Consider the following 22,722-nt stretch of genomic DNA (forward strand, 5'->3'; position numbering starts at 1 on the left):
TTGTGGGCTCGTCCTGGTTGGCCAGTCGCTGTGTCACTCAATAAAGGAGTCCGGTGGGAGGGCTGGTGCTCATTCTTAAAGGGACAGGCGCCCTTTTGCAGCATGGCGATGGCAAGGGATCCGGAGCACTCGGTGAGGCCTATGGAGGGGAAAGGGAAAGGTTGGGATTCGAAAGGGAAAAGCACTCTGCACATGCGCAGAAGGGATGCTCCATACTAGGCCTGGAAATGTAAACAAAGGGAGAGTTGGAGCATCTCCGACGGTGGCTGCCTTTCTCATCAGGCTCCATCAGTCTGGAGGGAGGTTTTCAAGGGACAAGCATTGATTCAAACATGGTTTCCCCAAACTTTGGCCTTCCAAGTGTTTTGAACTTCATCTCCCAGAATCCCTCCTCATTGGCTAAAACAGCTGAGGCTTCTGGGAGTTGGAGTCCAGGAACCTGGAAGACCAGATTTCATTAAAATCCCAATTTATTCCCCCACTTTCCATGTAATCACATCAATGCTTAATAAAATTATTAAAAAACTAGCCGCCCCCTGCCACGCCTTGCTGTGGTCCACATGGAGGTTCTGTGTGGGAGGTTTGGCCCAATTCTATCATTCACCTCCAATGAATCATTGGTGGGGAGGTTTCGGAGGTTTTTGTATTTGTTTTTGTATTTCGGAGGTTTTTGTATTTGACTCCAAGGCACTCTCAGAACTTTCCTCCAACACCACAGTTCAAAAGCATCTATCTTCCTTCGCTCAGCCTTCCCTACGGTCCAGCTCTCACATCCGTAGGTGACTATGGGTCACTACCTCTGAGGATGCTTGCCATAGATGACACACAACTTGCCATAGATGACACACAACTCTACTACTCTTTTCCACCTAATTCCAAGGAGGCCTCTCGGGTGTTGGACGAGTGCCTGGCCGCTGTGTCTGTCTGGATGAGGACGAACAAGCTGAAGATCAATCCCGACAAGACAGATGTACTCCTGGTCGATCGCAAACCGGATCGGGGTATAGGGTGGCAACCCGTGTTGGACGGGGTTACACTCCCCCTGAAGCCACAGGTCCGCAGCTTGGGAGTCCTCCTGGACTCATCGCTCACGCTTGAGGCTCAAGCGTCGGCGGTGACCGGGAGGGCTTTTGCACAACTGAGACTTGTGCGTCAGCTGCGTCCGTACCTCGCTAAGGCGGATCTGGCCGGGGTGGTCCATGCCTTGGTCACCTCTAGACTGGATTACTGCAACGCCCTCTACGTGGGGCTGCCCTTGAAAACGGCTCGGAAATTCCAACTGGTCCAACGAGCAGCAGCCAGGATGTTAACCGGGGCTCATTACAGAGAGAGGTCAACCCTCCTGTTTAAGGAGCTCCACTGGCTGCCGTTTATTTTCCGAGCCCAATTCAAGGTGCAGGTGCTTATCTACAAAGCCCTGAACGGTTTGGGACCACCCTACCTGCGTGACCGTATCGCTGTCTACGAACCCACACGCTCACTCCGGTCATCTGGAGAGGCCCTGCTCGTGATCCCGCCCGCGTCGCAAGCGCGCTTGACGGGGACGCGAGACAGGGCCTTTTCTGTGGTGGCCCCCCGACTCTGGAACGCCCTCCCGAAAGATCTCAGACAAGCCCCTACAGTCTTCAGAAAGAATTTGAAAACCTGGCTGTTCCGATGTGCCTTTTCAGATTAGGAACCTCCAGCACCAAATCCTGGAAGCACCTTAGTAGAACCAAAATCACTGCACACTGCACTTACATTATAATCCTACATTCCTCCCGCCATATAAGCACTTTTAATCTTGTACCCCTACTCTGGCCGGCCCAGTTTTTAATAGTGTCTTGTTGTATTGTTACTGTTATTGTTTTCCTGTTTAACTGTTTTTAATTTGCTTTGGTATTGTATTGTTGTATGGTGTTTTGGGGCTTTGGCCTGTGTAAGCCGCATCGAATCCCTCGGGAGATGCTAGTGGGGTACAAATAAAGTAATAATAATAATAATAATAATAATAATAATAATAATAGATGCAGGTGAAATGTCAGGAGAGGATGCCTCTAGAACATGGCCATATAGCCCGAAAAAACCTACAACAATCCAATGTTTATAATGATTTTGTGTATGAAACAAAGTTATTTTTAGGGTTGTTGGGACTTTGGGTCTCTTTTTGGAGAGATATGTGGCATATAACAATAATTAGAAGAAGAAGTCAACAATGATGAAAGCACCAAATAAACGGGAACGACAATCCAGCACAAACATCCCAACCCATAGTACATCTTTTAGTATGACTTTGCAAGGGAAACAGAAACTTCAGTATCAACACCCCAGCCCATCATACATCTTTTAGTATGGCTTCTGGAAAATTAATTTTCACAACTTTGCAAGGAAAACAGAAACTATATAGGTCTTCTTAAAATAAAATATATGCCTGGCCTGGATAGAAGAGAATATTTTTAGCTGATGTTGGATCCCTGCTCTTATCAGGACCAACCGGCATGGCCGGTGGTGTGGTATGATAACGTTTGTAATTCAATACAATTAGGAGACCATTGGGTTCTGTTCACCTCCTCAAAGTAGCCTGTACATAGGTTTACTAGAATTTATATCCAGTTGAAAGTATATAATTGGGACCTTAAAATCAACCTTTATTAAATCCTTCAAAATGTGTAGTTCTAAAAGTTTCCACTGATGTTTCCCTAGCAATTCTGAAACACCTTCTGATGCTTCTTTTTCATTGTCTCTAAGCTTTCAAGGTTTTGCATGAATGGTTCAGAAGAGTACATCATTCTTACTTAGTCTACTCCCTAATTTTCACTTCTCCAGCTCAGAACAATTCTAGGAATTCGACGAGAGGGATTTAATCATAATGTTGCATAGAAACCAGCTAAGCAACATGCTTAAACTAAGTATTGATTACTCATGTTAGACTCAGGCTGATGTGGTGGGTAAAACAAGCCATTCACTGAAAGTATGTGGGAGGCAGGTAAGGGCCAGAGCGGCAAGGTTACATCATGTCAGCTCAGATTGTGCTTTTACCAGCATTGACCTCCTGTTCTATTTTTTGGTTGTTATTTCGAATAGCCATCATGCCTACTTTGGCTTAGGGCAACCCAATGAATGACAGACCTCCAACCCTAACTTTACTACTGAATGTACAGATATTGTTACACTCCACCCCATCAAACCCAGATAGTATGATTAATGACCAGTAAGATAATGGTTCTGCATTACTTAATTTTCCTTCCTCTTGCAAATTGAAATAGAAGATCCAGGTGTCTCATGGAGAACAATAACAATTATTGCTTGCTTTCAGGACGCTCTTCGTGCAAGCAACAGATCCACATCATTCACAGATGGGTTTTCAGCAGCTTCGTTTGCAGAGTACCCAAGGAACAAACCTTTCATTAACACCGACTTAGAGCGATCCCCTGTCAGACCAGTTACCGCTTATCCAGAGAGCAACAGCAGAGGTAGGCCTGTGTTCCAGAGGAAGTGGGGTTGACTTTTGGAAATTATGTTTCAATTTGGATTGGTAAATCAGATTGCAAACTTTGTAATGAAAAGCCTATGTAAAGATACTATAATGCAGGTGTCCTCAAACTTTTTAAATAGAAGGCCAGGTCACTGACCCTCAAACTGTTGGAGGACCGGATTATAATTTTAAAAAAGCATGAACTTTTAAAAACAATACAATAATTAAATGAAGAACATTTTTTACAAATATAAACTTATTAGTATTTCAATGGGAAGTGTGGGCCTGCTTTTGGCTGATGAGATAGGATTGTTGTTGTTGTGTGCTTTCAAGTCGTTTCGGACTTAGGTTGACCCTGAGCAAGGGCTGGGTAAATGACATTGGAGGGCCGTATTCAGCCCTCGGGCCTTAGTTTGAGGACCCCTGCTATAATGTTTTAAATCTTTTTTAAATGGGTGCATGTATCGTAACAATTTGGAGGTGTTTTAAAAATCAGTCTGACTGCTTAGAACTGATGGATCAGCCTTCCTTGGAGCTATGGTACATGTTAGAGCATTGACATTATATACTTAGAATTAGGGCTGGGCGGTTTCGTTCGTTAATTTCGTAATTCGTTATTGATTTGTATTTAAATTAGCTTGCGATCCAATATTGAGCCATGCTCAATTCATTTCATAATTGTTTCATAATTGGTTCGAAATCGTTTTGTTATTATTTCCGTATGTCTGGTGCAAGTTTTATAGTTGTTGTTTGTTTTATCAGTGATAAAAAAATAAATTATCACACCAACAGTCAACAACAGAGGGAGAGGGAAGCTTCAGAAGTTCCCCCTGTCCCATTTGGAGGTTTTTTTAGCGTATTGTGCAATCGCGTCCGCCATTAATGAATCAATTTGAAATTTACGAAATTTCGTAAATAACGAAAATTTTTAAAAGAAAAATTCGGAATTCTTTTAAAAAACGAAATGCAATGGACCCCCTAAAAACGAAACGAGTTTAGAAACAAATTTTTCCGTTGTTACCCAGCCCTACTTAGAATCATAGTTGGAAGAGACCTCGTGAGCCATCCAGTCCAACCCCCTGCCATGAAGCAGGAAAATCGCACTCAAAGCACCCCCGACAGATGGCCATCCAACCTCTGATTGAAAACCTCCAAAGAAGGAGCCTCCACCACACTCTGGGGCAGAGTTCCACTGCTGAACAGCTCTCACAGTCAGGAAGTTCTTCCTAATGTTCAGGTGGAATTTCCTTTCCTGTAGTTTGAAGCCCTTTGTTCCACATCCTAATCTCCAGGGCACCAGAAAACAAGCCTGCTCCCTCCTCCCTATGACTTCCCCTCACATATTTATACATGCCCTTCATCATGTTTCCTCTCAGCGTTGTCTTCTGCAGGATAAACATGCCTAACTCTTGAAGCTACTCCTCATAGGGCTTGTTCTCTAGAAGGAAGAGTCCTTTCCAGAGTTGGTTTAAGAAATGTTATGAATGTAACCTCTGAAGATATGTGCCTCTAAGAGTAAAAAAACATTGAAACCATTAAGCTTCTGCTACATTTCAATAGACTTGTTACAGTTTCTTATAAAGCCCGGTCTCTGTTACAAATCCTTTCCAGAGTTAAGTCACGCTGCATCTTGAAGGAAGACCAATTCAATATTACTAGCTATTAGCTACGCTATTAAATTAATAAACCCTTATAAAATGGTGGCATCTTTACAAAATCTTTACAAATTGGTGGCCATCTTTACACCTTGTTACAATGAAATACAATGTGACACAAACAAAGGCAAAGGCTTCTCATTTAATTTCCGGCTCTGGAGATGAGGGGTGGGCAATAGCTGTGGGAGTACTGATTCTGTGTATCCCTCCTTCCCCACAAAGACTCAGGTGACTTTGAAGGAACAAGTAAACATTCAAAATCTAAAAAAAATATTTTTCATCAGGGCCCAAATGTGCTCTTAGTGGCCCTGGGGCTGTTTTCATAGGTGTTGAAATATATAAAATGTGCAGAAAACTCTTGTGTATTTTTATTTATCACATATACAAGTTCTGTATTTGCTCTAAGGAGCTCAGGACAGCTTCACTGGCTTAAGCTGTTTTATCATTTCAACTGCCCCTGTGAAGTAGGTTAAGACCCAGAGAAAGGTGATTTGTTTGAGGCTACTGAGTAAATGACATAGGGCCCTTCCACACAGTCATATAACCCAGAATATCAAGGCAGAAAATCCCAGAATATCTGCTTTGAACTGAAATATATCACAGTGTGGACTCAAATAACCCAGTTCAAACCAGATATTGTGGGATTTTCTGCCTTGATATTCTGGGATATAGGGCTGTGTGGAAGTGCACTGAGTCCACAGTGCCATATATCCCATTTCAAAGCAGATAATGTGGGATTTTATTCAGCTGTGTGGAAGGGGCCATAGTTATGAAGTTTGAATTCTGCTGTCCCGAACCTAAAGCCAACACTTTGTCGATAGCCTCACACCAGCTCAACAATGCACTAATCTTATTATATTTGCAATTATGTTTTGTCATTAGCAATATTCTCAGCTCTAAAGAACCTGCAGGAAAAGATACGACGGTTGGAGCTGGAAAGAATTCAAGCAGAGGAGAATGTGAAAAACCTGACCAGAGAAACTTCAGATTATAAGAAAGTGTTAAATGAGCAGCTGATGGAACGAGAGCAGTCTAAGAATGAGGTCTCCAAGAAAAATGAAGGTAGATTGGTTTTTCTCCTTGATACAGATGGGGTTGGGGTGGTGGTGGGATTGTGGAAAATACTGGTATTTTGACTGCTAATTTCGAAGATTGTATGTTTCTATGTATTATACAATAAAATTTCTTTAAAAAAAAAGATACAGATTCATCCGTAGGATTGTTTCTGTGATTATCTAAGGATGAGGGAAAGGGAATTCTCTTAGCCCTCATTTTAATGTTAACTTCCTTATATTTAATTTTCAGATTGGTATGTGCACTGAAATATGCAAACTTTTCTCATTTTGCAGTGCAATTGTATAATCAAAAATTGCATTAAAATGCCTCCATCTGGTCACACTTGCACACGAAAATGTATATAGGAGTGAAAATAGCATTATATTGTGGGAAATGTCCTCCAAAAATTCACATATTGGCAAAGGTTGACCTCTGGAATAGAGAAATAGGTGGAAGGCTGCCACAGTCATTTGCAAACATCTCTGTCTATGGAGTAAAGCCAGACAAGCTCTCTGGGTTTGTTACAGAGCTAGAGGTGATGAAACAGATGGGATGCTGGCTAGAGCAGTGCTGGCAGAAAATATGGAATGAATCTGAGCAACATGGGGTTGAGCAACCTTTCTGAAACCCGCTTCAGAGCAGTCATGATGGTGAAAACCTTTTTCTTTTCTGTCACCATTTTGCTTATCCAAAGCAAATGTTTGGGGTTACTGGAGGCCTGTTATCTTCTGACTCAGAAGAAAGCATTGCCTATGCAATGGTCTTTTATGATAAATTTTCAGTAGGCTTTTCAGAGTGAGAAAAATGCTCACTTTATGGCGTGGTGGATATTGTTAGGATTCAACCCCACATTGCCCAAGTCTCAAGTCCTCAGTGAGGAACTTGTATAGACCAGTGATTCTCAACCTTCCTAATGCTGTGACCACTTAATACATGTTGTGGTGACCCCCAACCATAAAATTATTTTCATTGCTTCTTCATAACTGTAATTTTGCTATTGTTATGAATCGTAATATAAATATCTGATATGCAGGATGCATTTTTATTCACTGGACCAAATTTTGCACAATTACCCGATACGTCCAAATTGGAATACTGGTGGGATCGGGAGGGGGTGATTTCATCATTTGAGAGTTGTAGTTGTCCGAGTAGGATTGTTTTCCAAGATCAGTGTACTGGCAGTGGGTATGTAGGTGACTATGGAGTCCTATTCTTGATCTGCATCTTCTCCCGCAGTGAGGGCATCGGTTTCCAAGTGGAAGGCGGTTCCGATCGGGGTTGGCTTGACGCGCCTTCCTCTTGGCGTGTTTCTCTCTTTCGCCTCTTCAAATTCTACAGCACTACTGGTCACAGCTGACCTCCAGCTAGAGCGCTCAAGGGCCAGAGCTTCCCAGTTCTCAGTGTCTATGCCACAGTTTTTAAGGTTGGCTTTGAGCCCATCTTTAAATCTCTTTTCCTGCCCACCAACATTCTGTTTGCCGTTCTTGAGATGGTGGTCAGGCATCCAGACTATTTGGCCAGTCCAGCAGAGTTGATGATGGAAGACCATCACTTCAACGCTGGTGGTCTTTGTTTCTTCCAGCATATGGGGCTATACACAATAGAACACTAGTGAGTATGTCCACACCTCCACTCAACTTGCATAAACAACCAGCCTGAACCCAACAGACATGAGCTCACTGAAACACAATAGAAAAATAACGAGAACACCAGCAAGGAAGCCTCTTCAGATATCCTACAAATAAGCAGCCTTACTCCTAGAGACACAACAGCCTTAACCCAACAAACTGCTCCCAAATACTTTCTAGGGCTGTTTAATCTCATAGGCAAAAGTTTATGTGCACTGTTTCTTCTACACATCAGCACAAAATATCCCTGATGGCCAAACTCTTGTTCACTGAGTCCAGAGACTGGGCTGCAGATATCGTGTCTTACTTAGGAGGGGTTGGGAATCTTTGGTCCTTGAAGTGCTCTTCTCACATTTCCTGACTTTTAGCTATGCTTGTTGAGGCTTTGGAACTTGAAGTCCGAACGTCTTGGAAACTTAGGATTCCTTTATTCTGCTGTATTGATAGATTCATGGAATTAGAATGTGTAGTCTGGTTCCAGAACTGGTACAGCCACCATAATATCCAACTGTTCTTATTTCTGTTGAGCTGACAGACACCTCTACAGATCTCTCTAATAAACAAAGATGGTATGATATGAAAACTGATCTCCTTCTTGCTGTCCTTTTTTCAGAGTTGACAGGACACCTAGAAGGTGCTGAGGCACGCTGTGGCCTTTTGGAAAAGCAGCTGGAATACATGAAGCAGATGATAGCGCAGGCAGAACGTGACAAGGGCTCTGTCTTGGAGAAGCAGGTGTGTTGAGTCTTGGTGTAATTCCTATCACACTAGATGTGATACACTCAAGCCTAGATAAGTTTCTTTTTGAAATGTCCATACTAGTCGTTGCACTGCACAGAAGTAACTTTTCCAAGTTCTGGGACCCCCACAACAGAAATTCTAAAGTGAACATTACATTAGTTCAGTTTAGAATTTGCAACTAGTTGTTAGTTGTCTCCAAGTCAACTTCAACCTATGGAAACCTTACGAATGAGAGACCTCCTAAGTTCTGATCAAGTGCCCTGGTGGCACAATGGGCTAAACCCTTGTGCCAGCAGGACTGCTGATCAAACAGTCGGGAGTTCAAATCCAGGGACTGGGGTGAGCTCCTGTCTGTCAGCTCCAGCTTCTCATTCGGGGACATTAGAGAAGCCTCCCGCATGATGGTAAAACATCTGGGCGTCCTCTGGGCAACGTCCTAGCAGACGGTCAATTCCCTCAGACCAGAAGCGACTTGCAGTTTCTCAAGTCACTCCTGACACGAAAAAAACAAACAAACAAGTCTTGCAGAGTCAGGGCTGATTGAGCCACTCCCTTGATTGAGCCACCTCCTCTTTTCCTATTATTTTCAACCTCTCCAAATATTTATTTTTCTAGTAAGTCATGACTTCTCATCTTATTTTCCAAATCGAACAGTCTCTGTTCAGTCATCTTTGTTGTTTATTTGTTCAGTCGCTTCCAACTCTTCGTGACCTCATAGACCAGCCCACGCCAGAGCTCCCTGTTGGCTGTCACCACCCCCAGCTCCTTCAGAGTCAAGCCAGTCACTTCAAGGATACCATCCATCCATCTTGCCCTTGGTTGGCTCCTATTCCTTTTTCCTTCCATTTTTCCCAGCATCATTGTCTTCTCCAAGCTTTCCTGTCTTCTCATTATGTGGCCAAAGTACTTAATCTTTGCCTTTAATATCCTTCCCTCCAGTGAGCAGTTGGGCTTTATTTCCTGAATTATTCACTGGTTGGATCTTCTCGCAGTCCAAGGCATTCTCAGAATTTTCCTCCAGCACCCCAGTTCAAAAGCATCTATCTTCCTTCGCTCAGCCTTCCCTATGGTCCAGCTCTCACATCCATAGGTTGCTACAGAAAATATGCCAGTGTGATATTTCTACTCTTCACTATTTTATTGAGATTGGTCATTGCTCTCCTCCCAAGAAGTAAACATCTTCTGATTTCCTGGCTGCAGTCTGTTTCTGCAGTAATCTTTGCACCTAGAAATACAAAGTCTTTCACTGCCTCCACGTTTTCTCCCTCTATTTGCCAATTATCCACCAGTCTGGTGCCCATAATCTTGTTTTTTTTTAATGTTTAGCTGCAACCCAGCTTTTGCACAATTTGGTCTTTCGTTCCTCTGTCTTTTCTAAACCCAGCGTGTACATCTGGCAACTCTCTCTCCATGTATTGCTGGAGTCTTCCTTGCAGGATCTTGAGCATTACCTTACTGGCATGTGAAATAAGTGCCACTGTACAAAAGTTTGAGCATTATTTAGCATTACCCTTTTTCAGTCATCTTTGCTTCTAGGGAAAAGTTCAAACTTGATTTTCTCTCTCTGTGTGTATATACCTTCAAGTTGCTTGTCAGCTTACGGTGACTGTGAATTTCATTAGGGTTTCTTAGGCAATTAATTAAACTTACAGGTGGTTTGCCAGATCCTTCATCTGAAATATACCCTATAGTACCTGATATTCATCAGAAGTCTCCTATCCAAGTAGTAACAAGTGGCAACCCTGCTTAGCTTTAAATATTTGGTGTTTATAGAGACTTTTGACATAATTTATTTGTCTTTATAGCAGTCAACAGTATCTGCAGAACTCCTCTCCAGCACTGCATTTTGAATGCGTTGCTTTCCCCTGATCAGCTTCCTTCACTATGCAACTCTTAACAGTCGTAATTAGAAATTGTAAATACAATGTCAGCTTAACCTTAGTATTCAATGATATATCTTTACACTTCAGGATCTTGTCTATTTTTTAAATAGCTGCATTTCCAAATTTTAGTCTTTTTCTGATTTCTTGCCTGTAATGTGCATTATGATTAATGGTTGAGTCAAAGTATGGAAATTTTTTATCTATTTCAATGTCTTCATAATCTGCTTTAAAGTCATGAAAACTTTGTGCGTGTTATTTTTATTTTCTTTAACATCTTTGCATTTCCTTCCTTGAATAATCATTTCAAGTGTTTGCTGATGGTAGTGTGATATCATATATTAATTTGCTGATTCCACCTTCAAGAATCTAAACCTACTTTATGTATGATATATTCCGCATAAAAGTTAAACAGAGAGGGTGATAAAATGCAGACATTTCTCCATATTCTGTCCTGTGGGAGCCTCTTGTTCCAAAGATAGAAAAACTCTTTGTTTACATCACTTCCCCTTAACCATACAATGAAGTACTCTGCTTTTTTCCTTCTCTTTCTAGGCCACATTGGAAAACGAGCGAATGTTTGACCAAACCCATTTGAAATCTAAATTGGAAAGGCTGGATCTCCTTGAGAAAGAATATGCCAGGCTTAACACAATGCAGTCTCTTGCAGAGGTGAGTCTTGGGCTCAGCATTTGCAGTCAGACTTGTCTTTATGGTGGATGCCAAGAATTTTTTTGTAGTTACCATATATACTCAAGTATAAGCTGACCTGAATATAAGCCGAGGTACCTAATTTTACCACAAGAAACTGGGAAAGCGTATTGACTCGAATATAAGAGAAAATAATGGAACAGTGAAATACATGAATTCTCTGTATTAGTTTTATTGGCATGGCAAAAGAGAATTTTGTACTCATCGCTGGGATTATGAGAAGAAACCAAGTGGGAGGAAGATAGCCTGTGCTCTGTGTTGTTATGATACTTGGCTATAATATTTTTCCAATTGTTTTGTGTTTTTCCCCTGGCGGCACAGTGGGTTAAACTGCTGAGCTGCTGAACTTGCTAACCGAAAGGTTGGCAATTCAAATCGGGGAGCGGGGTGAGCTCCCGCTGTTAGGCCCAGCTTCTGCCAATCTAGCAGTTTGAAAACATGCAAATGTGAGTAGATCAGTTGGTACCTCCTTGGTGGGAAGGTAATGGCGCGCCAAGCAGTCATGCTGTCCACATGATCTTGGAGGTGTCTACAGACAAATCTGGCTGTTTGGCTTAGAAATTGAGATGAGCACCACACCCCAGAGTTGGACACGACTAGACTTAATGTCAAGGGGTAACCTTTAGTTACCTTTTACCTTTGTGTTTCTCTCTCCTCCCGTCCCGTTTTCTTTTTGACTTAGAAAAAAATGGAAGAGCTGGAAAAGAAACTTGAGCAGGAGGAACATGCCCGGAAACTGGTGCAGCAAAAGGCTGCCGAGGTAAATCATGGTGATGTAGTCTGTTTGCTTTGTCTGAACATGCCAGCTTTCCCCAACCTAGTGTTCTCCAGTAGTCCTGGACTCCATTATGGGTGTTCAGAGTGGCCATCAAGCAGATAACACCTTGTAGTAGTCTCTAGTCTAAAGCCAGGATTTAACATAACAGATTAACTGCCAGCTGCAGTTAATCTTACCAACCAAAAGGTTGACAGTTCAAAGCCTGGGCCAGGGTGAGCTCCTGGCCTTTCAGCCCAGCTTCTGCCTACCTATCAGATTAAAACCAGCAAATTGCAAGTAGATAAATAGGTACTGCTTTAAAGTGGGGAGGTATTTAACGCACCCATAATGAAATGCCAGAAAAATGCCAGCGATTCGATCAAGGATGAAGTTACAAAGTTCTTCAGCAGGGAAGATGGAGCGGCAGCCCCCTTCTGTGGCTGGAACCAAGCACAGCCTCCAAGATACCAAAGATGGGAAAATCCTATTTATTTATTTATTTGCAGTATTTATATTCTGCCCTTCTCACCCCACAGGGGACTCAGGACGGATTACAATACATAAAAATGGCAAACATTCAATGCCAATTAGACATACAACATATATAGACAGACACAGAGGCAATTTAACATTCCAGCTTTTTCCAGCTTCATGAAGGTATGCTCGATTCTGGCCACAGGGGGAGCTGCTGCTTCACCGTTCATTTGTGACACCGACTCCTTAGAAGGAGTACTTTCTTATTCTTCTGCATGCTGCTGGAAGGTTTTATGGTGTTGTTAATTAGTTAAATTAGCCTCCCCGCATAAAGCAGTACATAAATTTCCTACTTGACAGATGCAACTGTCTTTTGGGCTGTGTAGGTCAACAGCTGGCTAGACTGATGACTGGAAGCTCACTCCGACCTGGGCTGGCTTTAAACTCATAACCTTTAGGTCAGCTAACTGCACCACAACCCAGTCATCTATCTATGTACAGTTGTCTGTCTTGTCATTGTATAACGACATTGAATGTTTGCCGTATATGTGTTCTGTGATCCGTTCTGAGTCCCCTTCAGGGTTAGAAGGGCAGAATATAAATACTGTAAATAAATAAGTCCTTTCTTGGAAGGACAAGGAAACTCATTCAAATGAAACCCTGCATTCAGATTTTCTGGACTCCTTTCTCCAGCCCCTGGTCTGTTCTATTTGATCTGTTGGGGGTCATACCTTAATCTCAGGTAATAAGAAAACTTTGATCAAAACTCAGAAAACTTCCCAGAACCTTCAATCAACATGGTTAGTACCTATTAGTTTGAAGTATATAACCCCTTGGGTTTGATGTGGATGTACGGGACTGGGTCCCCCTGTTATGATCTGGTCATCGACCATAATAAAGTTTACTTACTAGTGCCTATGTTTTGTTTTGTTTTTTTACAACAAACCCCATGACTTCCATAGTGTGTGAGATTTGGTGAGGCTCATGTTGGTTGATCCCAAATCATGCTCTGATGATACTCAGTGCCAATGTGATATGATGATAGAAAAACATCTGTCTCTGATGAAACATTGTGCTTGTGTGAGTGTTCAGATGACCCAAGGGTGTTTTAATACTATCATCACCTTCACTCTCCTATCCTTTTCTCAAGTCTGGTACTCAGGGTGGTTTGAAATATTCAAAAAGTCAGCCTTAAAATGAAATTGCGCTATTAACTAAATAGGAAACTGTAAAGAGCACTAAAAACCATCAATTCTAGAAATCTGCCTGGAACAAAAGTCTTAGAATATTAATTGTGATCAAATGGTGATAAGGTAAGGGCTATTTCATCCCCAGATTTCATCAACTATTTTTAATTTAAAGAAAAAAAATCCTTGTTTTATCTTGGCAGCTTCAATCTGGATTGGAGACAAACAGGAAGTTGCTACAGGCACAAACGCAGTTGGTGCACGTAGAGACACTGCCTTCGAAACCAAAGAAGTTGAAGAAGAAATCAAAACATCTAGAGAAGGTACAATACTGATGATAACAGCAGGGAGGCTGTAAGCTTATAAACTCTTCCGTCGGATTTTTTAAAATGACTTTTACTATTATTATTCTTTCCAAAGTGTGGACATTATAACATAACTTTCGCTGTATAAAGCCATCAATTAGCAAGAGTAATTTTACATTTGCGAATAATAGTAAAACATATATGTCCTGTTTGAAAGTAAATTTCTCGACTCTACAACAATATATATATATATATAATGTTAGAAGCAAATTGAGAATACAGTTATAATACTATATAGAAAAGCACAAACAAAGAACTTCACATTTTCCTCGGTTTCCTTTGACGAGAAGCTGGCCACTTGGAGTGCCTCTGGTATGGCTGTCAAGAGGCCCTCCATTGTGCATGTGGCACGGCTCAGACTGCATTGTAGCAGGTGGTCTGTGGTTTGCTCTTCTCCACACACACATGTCATGAGCTCCGCTTTGCAGCCCATTTCTTAAGGTTGGCTCTGCACCTCGAGTTGCCAGAGTGCAGTCTGTTCAGCGTCTTCCAGGTCGTCCACTCTTCTGTGTGCCCAGGAGGGCGTTTCTCATCCAGTCTCAGCCACTGATTGAGGTTCTGGGTTTTAGCCTGCCACTTTTGGACTCTCGCTTGCTCAGGTGTTCCTGCAAGTATCTCTGTAGATCTTAGAAAGCTGTTTTTTAACTTAAGGCCTTGGCATGCTGGCTGATATCCGAACAGAGGATGAACTGAAGATGTCAATGCCTTGGTCCTTTCATTGCTGGCTGCTACTTCCCAGTGGATGTCAGGTGGTGCAATACCAGCTAAATAGTATAATTTCTTCAGTGGTGTGGGGGGTAGACATCCTGTGATAATGTGGCATGTTTCATTAAGAGCCACATCCACTGTTTTAACGTGGTGAGATGTTTTCCACACTGGGTATGCATATTCAGCAGCAGAGTAGCAAAGCGCAAGAGCAGATGTTCCCCTTGTTGTGCTAGTCAGCTTTCATATGATATTATTTTTAGCACCCATTTTTTCCTTGCTATTCAAGCAATGCTTCTTATAAGTCAGAGCATACTTCAGAGTAACTCCCAAGTATTTTGGTGTGCTGCAATGCTCCAGTGGGATTCCTTCCCAGGTAATCCTCAGAGCTTGAAATGCTTGTCTGTTCTTAAGATGGAAAGCACATGTCTGTGTCTTAGATGGATTAGGGATCAGCTGATTTTCCCTGTAATAGGCAGTAAGATCACCTAAAGCTTTGGAGAGCTTCTGTTCAGCCATCTCAAAGCTCACTGCTTGAGCGGTGATGGCACGGTTGTCAGTATAAACTCTCTGTCACTTCTGGCAGTGGCTGATCATTTATGTAAATGTTAAACATTGATGGAACAAGCACACTCCCTTGAGGTATGTCATTCTTCTGTTTTCACTATCTGATTCTCTGACCCTGGAACTCAATAAAAAGCTCCTGTCTGTTGAGCTTGCAGAAGTCAGGATCTGCAAAACAACTGTAGAAAGGCAAGGCCTCATCTGTTCTTTAAACTGAATGCTGGAGTAGAGGTAAAATTTCGTCTAATTCATGGGCCTCATCTGAACTGTTCTTTAAACTGAATGCTGGAGTAGAGGTAAAATTTCATCCAATTCATTAAGACCATTTCTACCATGAGTGACTGCATAAAGCTTAGAAGTATTTTCTTTCTTTCTTTTCTTTTTGGACTGCGACTCTCAGAATCCACCAACACACTGGGAATTGTAATCAAAAAATGAAATGCTGCTGAGCACAATAAACTGAAGAAAGACGGAATTAATAGTCACCATATCATTGTGGTGAGCATAGCTGGGTTTCTTGTAGTGAAATAAGTTTCTTTTTGTCTTTCTGTCTTTTAGAATGACTCCACAATTTTCCATTCCCATGCACAGCCTCATTACAGGTTACGGCTGGGTGACGTACCCTTTGTAGCTGGAAAGGTAAGGAGGGGATCACTTTGAGTAGCAAGATAACTCATTGGGAATTTCATGCTCAGAGGTAGTTCACTGTTCTGTACAAATTGTGGCATTGGCATATCGCACCTATCATCCCTTGTCAGCAGGGCTTATGATTGGTTAATCTGTGATTCCATAGAACGAAAAAGTCGGCAAATTATCTTTGAAAATTAGAGCAGATTTGTCAAAATGTTTTACTTTAACTTTTAGAAGTGTGTGGGGTTAGGAATTCTCGGCGTTGAAGTCCAAACCCAGACTTAGTAGGCAGCACTGGACCTGGAGGAGACACTCTTCTCACTTGAAATATTTCAAAACAGCCTTGTACAAACTAACATTTGTCTTGGTAAAAGGTGCAAAAGCTGTTAAAGTGATAAACCATGTCTTTGAACTGCCAGGGACAAAGATGTGCCACTGCACAAAAAGCATATACTGAGCTAGCAGAGTTTTGAAAATGGTTCTTTCAAGTTGCAGTTGCCCAAAACATATACTCTCCCTTGAAACCTCTTAGTTTAAAAACATGAACTCTGAGACAAAAAAATACAAAGTCTTCTTTAAAAAGTAACCTATCTTGTTTACTCACAAACATCTTGTATTAATTCACCATACAGGCACATTATTAAAGTTCAGTTACAGATAGGATGTAGTTTCTCTGTGTTGAGAACACAGGGCATTATTCTTAATCAATAATCCATAATCCAAAGTCTTTAAGTATATTTCTTATGAAAGTCTAAACTATATAACTGTACTCACTGCTTCTCAAAGCAAACATATAGTACAAACAACAGCAAAATTACAACAGCAAAACAACAGAGAGGAAACATTCAGGGACATCTAATCACCTCTCAACAAAAGATTGCCCCAGGCACTGCCAGGCCATCAAATGCTAATCAAGGTGGTCAGTTGAAACATTCACACCTAGCTCCAACAGACAAGAGTTCTTTGTCCCACCCTGGTCATTCCACAGATATATAAACCCATTTTCCTAGTTCCAACAGACCTCACTACCTTTGAGGATGCTTGCCATAGATGCAGGCAAAACGTCAGGAGAGAATGACTCTAGATCATGACCATATAGCCTGAAAAAACCTACAACAACCCAAACATGTAGTAAACTGTTCCTGCATAAGTCGAAAAGACACCTGCTTCGATTGAAGTCCAAAAACATACTGAATCCAAAATGGAGTCTTGAGTCTGAACATGCTTAATACAATCACGTGTCTGTAGCTCCACTCACACCAAAGAGGTACAGTAAAACTGGAAAATCAATATATACATGTAATACAGGTTAGCAAATATATACATTAACAAACAAATAGTGAAGGCTTGGAAGGTTGCTATATCCAACATTAACACATTGATTTATTTTCCTGCTGTAAAGTTTTCTTATTTGTTTACTTTCTTGCAAGATACGGTCAGAGGAGGTTTGCTTTGCCTTGCCCTAAAGCAATTTCCATGGGTAAACTGAGATCTGAACCCTTGTCTCTCAGTGTTCTGGTCTTGTAGTCAAACCATTACACAACCCTGGCTAAAAACCTATCCCAGTCATGTAATTTTTTTCAGAGAAGATAATCCACGAAAGTCTAGTAGTCAACATCCTGAGGCAATCCCCAGCGTCCTATAACACTGGGTTTTCCCAACTATAATTTGTTTTGTCAAGTCTGCCTCAACTTAATGGTGATCTTTAGAATGAGAGATCACCAGGTTCTGCAGACCATGGCTGCCTTGGTGGCACCTATCCACATGTAATGCAGTCTTCCTCTTTTCTTACTGCCTTCCACTTTACTAAGCTTATTGTCTTTTCAAATGAGTTCCTGTTGGCTCATGGTATAGCCAACATAAGTAGCCTCAATCTAGTCATTTTGGCTTCTAGAGAAAGCTTAGTTTCAATCTCATCTTGGACCCATGTACTGGTCATTTTGGCAATACATACTATCTAGTGGCCTTTATTTCAGCACCACATTTCAAATGTGGTGGATTCAGTGAATCAGTGGGAATTTGATATGTCAACATTTATACTAAGTTCACTTAATTAAGGTCATCGACCCTGTTGGTAATTAATAATCCACTTTGAATGAAAAGTGTAAATTAGTTTTTACATCTATGTATAGCTTTTATGCTCTTCAACTCTTCTTTACCTCCAGTCCACTAGCCCTAGCCACTCAGTAGGAGCCAATGTCCAACATGTGCTGCACCTCATGAAGCACCACTCGAAAATGCTTTGCAACGACCGTGTGGTTAGTGACGTCCCTTTGAGTGAGCAGACGAGCAAAGGCAGGAGATCATCCGTGTCGTCTACTTCATCCTCATCCCAGGGAGACCTGTCTGAGGTGCTGCTGACATTGCAAGACGAGCTCGGACAGATGAGTTTGTGAGTTGAAACTTTCCTGGAAATATTCTATTTATTTATCGTGCCAGAATCGAATTGAGGGTGCAGTTATAATGTATTTAAAAGAACACAAACAAAGTTAAAACTTGGCTTTATGCTGGATTTCCTTTGACCAGAAGTTGGCCACTTGGAGTGCCTTTGAGAAGGTCCTCAATTGTGCACGTGGCGGGGCACAGACTGCATTGTAGTAGGTGATCTGTGGTTTGCTCTTCTCCACATTCGCATGTCATGGACTCCACTCTGTAGCCACATTTCTTAAGGTTGGCTCTACATCCTGTGATGCCAGAGCGCAGCCTGTTCAGTGCCTTCCAGGTCGTCCACTCTTCTGTGTGCCCAGGAAGGAAGTTTCTCATCCGGTCTCAGTTACTGATTGAGGTCCTGGTTTTTAGACTGCCACTTTTGGACTCTCACTTGCTGAGGTGTTCCTGTGAGTATCTCTGTAGATCTTTGATATCTGTGTCTTGATTTAAGGTGTTGGCATGCTGGCTGATATCCGAACAGAGGATTGTGATTTTGTAACTTCCCAATGGACGTCACATGGTGCAATACCGACTAAACAGTGTAATTTCTCCAGCAGTGTTGAGTGTAGACATCCTGTGATAATGCAGCATGTCTCATTAAGAGCCACATCCACTGTTTTAACATGGTGAGATGTATTCCACACTGGGCATGCGTATTCAACAGCAGAGTAGAATACAGGGTTAGTCAAAATGCATAGGCCAATAAGCCATTCAATTGAATGGCTTATTGGCCTATGCATTTTGACTAACCCTGTATTCTGCTAACAAGGGGGTTAATACAGATTCCAAGAGGTCCTTCACTAGTGAAAAAGCCAAGTGGGTAGACAGGGCTTTATAATAGCTGCAGAAAGCTCCACAAGTGGAAATTTATCTCTGATGGTGTCCCTTGTGGTGGATGGATTTGAAAAAGTTCCTATTATGCTTCTATTTACCCTGCATCCAAGGAAATATTACTTTTTAAAGCCCAGCTCTTGGATCCTCTGGCCATCATAATGTCCTGAAAGAGTGGGTTTCCTAAGCTCTTTTCTCTACTACCGATGTGCTTCTGAAAATAAATAGGAACAGTTTTCATCTTGTGGGAATAATTTTGATCCCTCTTTTCCATTGTGCCTTAGCGATCATCAGCAGCTGGCAAAACTCATCCACGATGCTGTCTCCATTGACTTACGGGAAGACCTGGAGAGGGAGTTGGAAGTCCTGGTGAAAAAGATGGAGGCCAAGGCTGAACAGATCTCTAGAATCCAGAGGCATCAGACACGGGTGAATTGCCTTGTTGTCTCCATTCCAATATCTGTGGGAGAATGTTTTGGGATATTTTTCTCCAACTGTTTGTTGAGCTGATGTAAAAAAAATAGCTTGCTACAGAAATGTCCAAACTGTAAGTAAACAGAAGTGGAAAGCTACATAGAGTGACGTCTTACTTACTTATTTAGGCAATCTCTCTTTGTCCGAGTATGATAGTCTTCCAAGATCAGTGTACTGGTGGGTCCGTAGGTGACTGTGGAGCCCTATTCTTGATCTGCATCTTCTCCCGCAGTGAGGGCATTGGTTTCCATGTGGAAGGCAGTCTCGGTCGGGGTTGGCTTGATGTGCCTTTCTCTTATCAGGTTTCTCTCTTTTGCCCTCCATTCGTGCCTCTTCAAATTCTACAGCACTGCTGGTCACAGCTGACCTCCCGCTGGAGCACTCAAGGGCCAGGGCTTCCCAGTTCTCAGTGTCTATGCCAAAGTTTTTAAGGTTGGCTTTGAGTTTAAATCTTTTTTCCTGCCCACCAACATTCAGTTTTCCGTTCTTGAGTTCGGAGTAGAGCAATATAACTTCCAGTCATAGCCAACATTCAAGGAATTTGAGTATGTTTTCAATGCAAGTACAAAGCATGGCCTCTAGAAGCATAACCTTAAGTGATAGCAGTAACTATGACTCACTTAATCTTCTGTTGATAGCAAGGTTTGTGGTGAAAGAAAGAAGTACTCCTAAAAATACATGTATGGAATGTAGTTACCTTTGTTTAGGGGGAAATGGCTGTACAATAGGCTAAGGAGAACGAATGAAAGCAGGAGGCATGAGTATTGTGAGGTGAGGTGAGGTGAAGTGAAAAGAAGCCACACTTAAATGCCTTTTCTCCCCATTTCCATCACAGCTGAAGAAACACAAAGAAGGGAAGGCCAAGCGGTATTGTGCCCAAGAGTCCCAGGCCAGTACAGATGGGAAGGTGACTCCTGCCCCTGTCAAGGTGAAATGCTCTGGGACCAAGAAGAGGCCGGGTGATCGGGGCAAGAGGAACCTGCAGTTGCTGAGGGACATGCAGAGCATACAGACCTCCCTTCAGAAAGATGACATCAGTTGGGACTACTGAGGCCTCTTAAAGTGTGTTTATTTTGGTTTTATTTGCACCTTGTTTGTTCTTCTCCCTGAGGCCTAGCTGGCTTCCCTGCTCGGTGAAACATGTCCTCATTGCTGCACTTTCAAAATGAGAGCCTCTCATTTTCCATGTTTACACCTGGTTGCATTACGGCCCTAATCCTGAGAGATCGGAGAAAGGGGAACAAGACAATCCTGCTAGTATTTCAATATATTACATTACATTCCTGTCTCTGACAACTTTGATTTTGAGCTTCCTCCTTGTCTTATAACTCTGCCTGAGATAGTAGACTCCATTTTTTCAACCTGGAGCCACTATTCTTCTCATGCTGGAGGTGAGGCAGGCCAGATCTTATTTCTACAGAACTGAAAGTGGGACCACGCAACCCCTGGGGTCTCTGGAACAAGATTTTGCCCCAAATCACAACTCAGGCCAACACTTTTGGACCAAACAGTGGGACAAAAGGCATACCGTAAGCTGTGGGGGTTTTCATTTCCCTCCTTCAGCTCTTTTAGAAATTTTGTATCTTTCATGGCATTTTTTGTGCTTTTTTAAATAGACAATCTTTTTATGCAAAAAGTATTTTTATGCAGTCAGTTGAGTGGTCTACTCTGCCTCTGTAACTTGAGAAAAAGCTACCACTTTCCAATATGGAAATTTTGCACAGGAGCAAGTAGATGATCAATTTCCTTGACATTAAGTACGATGCTCTTTTTGCAAAAACCAAAACACCTCCCACTTTTCATTAAGGAGGCTATCTTCAGGGATTGATCCATGGAATCCAAATAATGTGGTTCCACAATGGAACTGAATTGCTTCTCGATTCTTTTTTTACCGGAGATTGGGAGGTCAGCTTATACCTTTTTTGAAAAATCATAATGCCATGGATCATGCTGTTCTTTTATGGGCAGCTTGTTTTTAACTTTCAAGTGTGCTTCACTGGGCGAAGGTATTTGTGGGCTGCTGCAATACAGAATGACTAGTAGTCACACTTACACATGCAGATATTATTTATTACATTAATAATGGAACGGCTTTCCAATGATTGGAATGTACTGATGACTCAACATTGCCCGTGCTATTTGAGGCTTGATTGGAATCCAATAAAGGCAAATTGCTAAGTCACAGAATTAGATGGGAAGCATTGCTTTTGAATGTACACTTAAAAAAATAATCAAAAAATGCATCTATTTAACAAATATTTCAAACTGTTTGTATCAGGGACTGGCATTTTACTTTAGTTTATGTGTAGTCTTTGCTACTGGTAGTGTGTGTTGCTGGACCCCAGTATGATCCTTGTACCATTTCCTACTAAAGCAGTAATTCCCAACCTGTGGTCCGTGCACCAAAAGTGGTGCGCAAGAATGAAAATATGGTCTGTAGCCTCACCAATACTACATCATTGCCTCGAAACCATGCAGCAATAAGAGCAACCCTCTTATAGTGCTGAGGCAAGGGAGATGTCAGGAGGGGACAAACTGACAACCCACAAAAGATTACTACTATCACATCGGCTCCAGATGATTAAATATTGTTTTCTGTGTGCAAGCAGATGCCGACTGCTGGATGATTGGTGCTTTGCTTCTAAAGTGCTGCTAAAGTTGTTGCTTTGCTTTAAAAGTGTTTCTTAAGTTCTGGTGATGAAAATTTCAAAACTCTAACAAAACTTTCAAAATTTCATTATTATTTCGTTATTGGCGATTTTTACAACAGAACCAATTAGGAACTTTCATTTATAACAAAATGTTGAAAGTTTTGTTAGAGTTCTGAAATTTTCACCACCAGAACTTTAGAAATACTTTAGAAGTAAAGCACCAGTGCCCCCTAGTTTTGTAGGTACTTTAGACTCATTTAGAACCATGGATTGCCCATGCCTACTGGATGGCATATGTTGTAGATCAGAAACTAGAGCTGATGTGGTCTATCCAATACAGTTTTCTCAATCGGCACCCCAAATAACCAAACCAGATTGAAGATTGACCAAAAATTGTATTGTTGAAGGCTTTCATGGCTGGCATCACTGGGTTGTTGTAAGTTTTTTGGGCTGTATGGCCATGTCCCAGAAGCACTGGCTCCTGATGTTTCACCTGCATCGATTTATTTATTTATTTACACTATTTATA

General features: G+C 41.8%; 1 protein-coding gene across 1 annotated transcript; it reads left to right on the plus strand.

The window, feature by feature from the left end:
- The first annotated feature begins 21 nt into the window (after positions 1-21).
- On the plus strand, positions 22-21,729 carry CEP57 (centrosomal protein 57). Its single transcript, XM_060771082.2, has 11 exons — positions 22-132; positions 3,296-3,452; positions 5,992-6,171; positions 8,407-8,528; positions 10,970-11,086; positions 11,808-11,885; positions 13,747-13,866; positions 15,736-15,816; positions 17,973-18,199; positions 19,353-19,497; positions 20,378-21,729. The coding sequence occupies exons 1-11, from the start codon at positions 103-105 to the stop codon at positions 20,591-20,593; spliced, it is 1,473 nt and encodes a 490-aa protein (XP_060627065.2). The 5' UTR covers positions 22-102; the 3' UTR covers positions 20,594-21,729.
- Positions 21,730-22,722: the final 993 nt, after the last annotated feature.

Source organism: Anolis sagrei, chromosome 3 (genome assembly GCF_037176765.1).
Source record: "Anolis sagrei isolate rAnoSag1 chromosome 3, rAnoSag1.mat, whole genome shotgun sequence".
Classification (NCBI taxonomy): Eukaryota; Metazoa; Chordata; class Lepidosauria; order Squamata; family Dactyloidae; genus Anolis; species Anolis sagrei.